We start from the raw sequence: 6,584 nt of genomic DNA, 5'->3' as shown, positions 1-6,584 counted from the left end.
TGTGTTTGTGGCAACATTTGCCATCCTCAAATATTTTGAAAAGGCAGATCCAAATGAAAAGGACATGTGCTCTCATTCAAGCAAATGTACTGAGCTCGTGATAGGAGCCCAGCATAGTGCCAGGCACCGGTGAAGGCGGCGGGACTGGTTCTCCGTCTCTTGGAGCCTCTGCTGCTGCAGGGAAAACAGACACAAGTAATGAAGGACAAGTTCAGGATCACGGGAATCTACAACAGGGGTTGCTGACAGAGCCGGAGAAGTCCAGGAAAGCTACGGAGAGAAAATGACCCTTAATTTTGGCCTGAAGTATGAGAGCTAGAAGGTTAAGGGGAGTAAAGTGTGTATGTTGGAGAAGCCACATGTGAAGAGAGCCTGAAGCAGGAAGAGAAAACACGGATGCTCCGTGAGGACAAAGCCATTCACCTTGTTCACACCCAAGTACCTAGGACCACATCTGGCACAAATATTGGTTGTCTAAATGAATGATTGAATGAATGAATACTTAAATAAAAGTATAAATACCTGGTTACCTGAATTAATGAATGAATGACTGAATGAATGTATGCTTAAGTGAAATTCAAACTGGTTGAAGTAGCGTGAAGAAAAGAGCAGCATGAGATGGAACCTGAAAGGTGGGCATCAGCAGATCATACAGGGTCTTGAAGGTCATGGTTAAAAGATTTGGATTTTATATAAGTGAAATGGGAGGGTATTCAAAGAATTTTGATACCTAACATGATCTCATTTGCATTTATAAAAAGTCACCTTGGTGACTGAGGAGAGAATGGCCCCCAGAAGGGACAACCCAAGATAATGGCTGGTGGGGATGGAGAGCAGTGGAAGGTCTCAAGAGATATTGAGGGGGTGGGAGGCTCGGGACTGGAGTCAAGGATGACTCACACAGCCTTCTGGATGCAGACACGGGCTGCATGGCATGCGTCATGACAAGGACCCTGGAGGGGGAGCAGGTGGGGAAGATGAGGGGGTTTTATGCAAGTCGGGATTCAGATGCCTAAGAAACAACCAAGTGAAAAAGTCAAGTTGGCTGTTGGGATGTGTGGGCTGATGCTCCAAGAGAGGGCTCTGGAGAGAGCTCTGAGGACTGTTGACATCTAGATGGTAATTGAAACCTCTGGGAGAATGAGCTCATCCAGGCAGAGGATAAAGCAGAGAAGGCTGAGACCCAGAACTCAACCTTCACTGGCTACAGACAGGAGCCCGAGAAGCTGGCAGATGAAACCAAGAAGAGGAGAGAGGCAGGTAGCAACCTGGACAGCACAGGTCACACAGGTAGGAAGGAGAGTGTCTGGAGAAAGTAGCCATCCTCCGAATTATGTAAAACGAGGATGGGAATGTGTCCAACTGATTTAGCAATACAGAAGTGAGAGATAGCGTCTGCGGTAAAAATATAATTGAAGATTACTCTTATCAAGTCCGAAGGAAAGAGACTATGTTCTAGGGACAGGACTGGGGAATCCTCTATAAGGATGTGGGTGCCAGGGAGCTCATAGGTTATTGCAAACCTTTCCCATTGGGGTCAGGATTTCTTCTCTTTGGCAGAAAGGAAGTTGCCTGTGAAGAGTTTGGGACACAGAGAGAAAGAGTCTTGGAAAATAAGCTCTTAAAGCATCAGGGGCGCCTGGGTGGCTCAGTGGATTAAGCTGCTGCCTTCGGCTCAGGTCATGTTCTCGGGGTCCTGGGATCGGGTCCCTGCATCGGGCTCTCTGCTCAGCAGGGAGCCTGCTTCCCTCTATCTCCCTCTCTGCCTGCCTCTCCATCTGCTTATGATCTCTCTCTGTCAAATAAATAAATAAAATCTTTAAAAAAAAAAAAAAAAAGCTCTTAAAGCATCAGCTTAAGGACACGTGATTTAGCAAAGAAACCACCCAGATTTCCATGATTCATTCATTCAACGTGTTTATTGAGCCTCTTCTATATACCTGACCCAGAGACCTCAGTCCACTGACTATTTCTTGAGCTCCTACTGTATGCATTGCATTAGTTAATCTCTTAAGTCTTTTGTTGTTTAAAAATGTGAACTCTTGGGACTCCTGGCTGGCTCAGTCAGTAGAGCATGTGACTCTTGATTTTGGGGCCAAGAGTTCAAGCCCTACCTTGGGCATAGAGATTACTTAAAAAAAAAAAAAAAAAAAAAAAAAGTAAACTCTCAGAGCAGTGGTTTTTCTTTACCCTTTATTGCCCAGCAAATGGGGAAAACCCAGCCATCCTTGTCAATTCGCCATTCTCCCAGTCTCTCTTGAGTCTATTCCCTCCACTTAGAATGTCCTTCAACTGCATAAATCCTCCTCACTTTCTTTCCTTTTTTAAGATTTTATTTCTTTTTTTGACAGAGAGAGAGCGTGTAAGCGCACAAGCAGAGGGAGCAGCAGTGGGAGAGGGAGAAACAGGCTCCCCGATGGACACAGAGCCCAGCCCGTTGCAGGGCTCGATCCCGGGACCTGGTTACCATGTCCCGAGGGGAAGGCAGGCACTTAACAGACTGAGCCACCCAGGCGCCCCAATACTCTTCACGTTCAAGGCCCAGTTCAGATGTCCCTTCCTCTGTGAACTTTCCCCAGATGACTCAAACAAATTTATTTAAAACCTCCTTCTCAGGACTCCTAAGGGTCAGAATAGCCCTTGGCTTCCCTACATAGTGTTGGTTTCTGTGTGGAGCTTCTCTCTCCCTGTTCTGACTGTGCCTCTTCTTACACTCTCTGGTACCGACTGGAGCACTTAGTAAATTTGTCAAAAATCAGCTACCGCCGCTCTAGGTCAAAAGAGGGCTGTGTGTTCCACACTGGAAGGCTCAGGAGGGAGGACCTGAGTGGCTCAGCCCAGTTGTTGGTTTTCGGCTGGGGTGGTGATCTCCGGGTCTGAGGGTGGAGCCTGCTTGGGATCTCTCCTTCTCCCACTGCCCTCCCTGCTCATGCTCTCTCTCTCTCTCTCTCTCTCTCTCTTTCTAAAATAATTTTTTAAATTTCTTTTAAATCTTTAAATAAATAAAGAAAAAGAGGGACGCCTGAGTGGCTCACCCCATTAAGCACCTGCCTTCGCTGGGGTCATGATCCCAGGATCTAGATTCCTGCATGGGGCTCCTTGCTCCACGGAGAGCCTGCTTTTCCCTCTGCCTGCCGCTCCCCCTGCTTGTGTTCTCTCTCTCTCATTCTCTCTCTCTGACAAATAAACTATTTTTTAAAAAGAAAAGGGAAAGAAAGGAAGAAAGAAAGAAAGAAAAGGAAGTCTCAGGCTGAACCAACTCAAAAACGTTCCCTTAGTGCCACCTGCTGGCTACAGGAGGTAGGACAGCTCCTGATCCAGGCTTTCTCTCCTTGTTCGTGGAGTCTTGTCATTCAACTTTTATTCTTTCATTCATTCATTCTTTCTTTTGTTCATTCTATGCCGGGCTCTGACTATACTGGTGAGCAAGACAAAGTCAGTTCCTGAGCTCAGGGAGTTTAGAATCTAGTGCAGAAAATAGGCTCATAACTGGAGTGTGCTAGGAGCTGTGATCCTGAATGTTTTGAGGAGGAAGGAAGGCGTCTGTTGTGCCTGTTCCTAAGGCTGCCAGCCCCAGAGGCCAAGACTGGGCATGATCTAAGCAGCATGTTGCCCTCTTGGCGACCTGGGCTCTCACTTAGGAGCACATCTGTGCCAGGCAGGTCCTCCACATCCCACGCTCCACACACTCCCAGTCACAATTTTTTTTTTTTTTAAGCTTATTGATCACAACGAAGAAAAACAGTACACCACACCACAGAACAAACCAGTGTCTCTCTCAGTGCCTCTGAATGGCTGGGTCCTGGAATCCATGTCTTATATTCTTAAGGCCCTAAAATTGGAACCACAATGTTAAAGCTGGGAGAGGCCTTCATCCTTTCATTCATTCACCTGTAAATACTTACTGAGTACTCGTAAGTGCCAGACATGGTTTTAAGTGCTGAGAACATGAGAAGGAACACGAAAGATCATGGTATACACTCTCATGATGTTTTTATTCTCCTCAAGGAGATAGGAAACAGAGCGAGTGCACAACTTTTAAATACTCAATTTAAAAAAAAAAAAAACACTCAGTTTTAATAGGTAGTCCTTAGTGTGACTCAAAATACAAAAAGATGCACAAGAAAAGCCTCCCACTCCTCCTCTAGCCACCTAGTCCCCTCCACAGAGGCAAGCAATGTTATCAGCTCCTTCTGCACCCATCCAGAGATCACAAATGTATGTACAAGCAAATATATTCTCTCCCCACCTGTATTATACACATGGCGGGTTTCGACACATTTTGTACTGTGCCTTGGGTTTTTTTCACTTAACAATTTATCTTAAGACATCATTCTATATCAATACACAGATTTCCATCTCTTTTTCCGTGGTATGGGATCCCACTGTGAGTATTGCATGACTGAAAATAACATTACATTGTGATAAATGTTAGGATGCAAACAGAAACTATGTAGTGAGCTGAATTTTAAAGTAACAAGGGAGATCTGGCTTTAGAGAAGATAGTCAGGAAAGGAAGTTCGCACTTAGGAAAGGACATTGATGCTGAGTGTTAAATATAAGAAGGAATCCACCAGGGGACCGTGAGGGAGGTGGAGGAACGTGCACACAAAACAGAGGCTTGTCAAGGCAGCAGTGAGCTCAGTTAGTGGAGTGGCTGGAAACCACTGTGGCCACAACCAGCTGAGCTAGAGGAAGCACAGAACCAGGGAAGAGGGGACCAGGGTAAGGAGCATGGGGTGGGGGAGGGATTCCAAGTGCAAGAGGAAACCAGTGGAGGGCCCAAGAAAGAAATGGGCATTTATATTTGTGAAAACACTTCACTTAGGCAGCTATGTGAAAGGGAGGGATTCGAGGGCAAGAGTGGGGGGGGGGGGGAGCAACCGCCTGGAGAGAGGGGAGGACATGAGAGACACTAAGAGCGCTGGCCTGGTCTTGGCATAGAGTTCAGGGGATTGGACATGGGTGGGTGGACCTCCTAAGTCACTGTGCCCCGCTCCCTCCTTTTCCAAGCTGACCAAGCCTAATGCCTGGCTGGCCACAGGTCACAGAGCTCCTTAGTGACAGGTCCAGGCTGAGACTCCAAGGTTTCTGGCTCCCAGGTCAGTGCTCCTATCACTCTAGGAAAGCAGGAGTTGGATAGAAATTTAGGGATATTTTAGGGGATACTTTTAAAATTTAAGGATAGAAATTTTATCTTTAAATTTCTGTTAACCAGAAATTAGTGGCACATTTGGTTTTTAAAACTGCTTGATGAGGCCCCAGTCACTGAGCCGCCGCCGAGGACTCAGCAGCCTCCCCCTTGAGCCCCCTCGCTTCCCGACGCTCCGTCCCCCCCACCCCCCCGCCGCCGCCGCCGCCTTCCGCAGGCCGTTTCCACTGAGGAAAAGGAATCGTATCGTATGTCCGCTCTCCAGAACCTCCACTCTTTCGACCCCTTTGCTGATGCAAGTAAGGGTGATGATCTGCTTCCTGCTGGCACTGAGGATTATATCCATATAAGAAGAATTCAACAGAGAAACGGCAGGAAGACCCATACTACTGTCCAAGGGATCGCTGATGATTACAATAAAAAGAAACTAGTGAAGGCGTTTAAGAAGAAATTTGCCTGCAATGGTACTGTAATTGAGCATCCAGAATATGGAGAAGTAATTCAGCTACAGGGTGACCAGCGCAAGAATATATGCCAGTTCCTGGTGGAGATTGGACTGGCTAAGGACAACCAGCTGAAGGTTCATGGGTTTTTTTGTTTTTTTGTTTTTTAAAGATTTTATTATTTATTTGACAGACAGAGGTCACAAGTAGGCAGAGAAGCAGGCAGAGAGAGAGAGGAAGGGAAGCAGGCTTCGCTGCGGAGCAGAGAGCCGGATGTGGGGCTTGATCCTGGGATCATGACCTGAGCCAAAGGCAGAGGCTTTAACCCACTGAGCCACCCAGGCGCCCCAGGTTCATGGGTTTTAAGTGCTTTTGGCTCACTGAAGCTTAAGTGAGGATTTCCTTGCAATGAGTAGAATTTCCCTTCTGTCCCTTGTCACATGTTTAAAAACCTCACAGCTTGTATAATGTAACCATTTGGGGTCTGCTTTTAACTTGGACTAGTGTAACTCCTTCATGCAATAAACTGAAAAGAGCATAAAAAAAAACTGCTTGATGAGGGGCGCCTGGGTGGTTCAGTGGGTTGAGCCTCTGCCTTCCGCTCAGGTCATGATCTCAGGATCCTGGGATCAAGCCCCACATCAGGCTCTCTGCTCAGCGGGGAGCCTGCTCCCCCCCCCACCCCCTGCCTCTCTGCCTACTTGTGATCTCTATCAAATAAATAAATAAATAAAATCTTTAAAAACAAAAACAAAAACAAAAACTGCTTGACAATTTTTTGAATTTGTTACTAAAGGAGATAGGACAGATGAGGAAGGAAGGGCTTTGGGTTTGGAAGTGTTGGGTTTGAACTGCTGGTGAGACATCCCAGTTGGAGAGGCTGAGCTGGCAGTCGAATATACCAGAGTTCAGGAGACACGTTTGAACTGATGCATGGTGTTCAGGGCCACAGGACTGGGTGAAATCTAGTGAGTGCAGAGAGTCAGGCA

The 6,584-nt window shown here is 46.7% G+C and overlaps 1 protein-coding gene across 1 annotated transcript; it reads left to right on the top strand.

Annotated features, from left to right (window-relative positions):
- Positions 1–5,258: 5,258 nt before the first annotated feature.
- On the top strand, positions 5,259–6,143 carry LOC131809292 (eukaryotic translation initiation factor 1-like). The gene is made up of 2 exons (XM_059136222.1): positions 5,259–5,732; positions 5,947–6,143. The coding sequence occupies exons 1-2, from the start codon at positions 5,403–5,405 to the stop codon at positions 5,959–5,961; spliced, it is 345 nt and encodes a 114-aa protein (XP_058992205.1). The 5' UTR covers positions 5,259–5,402; the 3' UTR covers positions 5,962–6,143.
- The last annotated feature ends 441 nt before the right edge of the window (positions 6,144–6,584 follow it).

The sequence above is a fragment of the Mustela lutreola genome, chromosome 10 (assembly GCF_030435805.1).
Source record: "Mustela lutreola isolate mMusLut2 chromosome 10, mMusLut2.pri, whole genome shotgun sequence".
In the NCBI taxonomy this organism is placed as follows: Eukaryota; Metazoa; Chordata; class Mammalia; order Carnivora; family Mustelidae; genus Mustela; species Mustela lutreola.
This window is presented reverse-complemented; position numbering and strand designations above follow the sequence as displayed.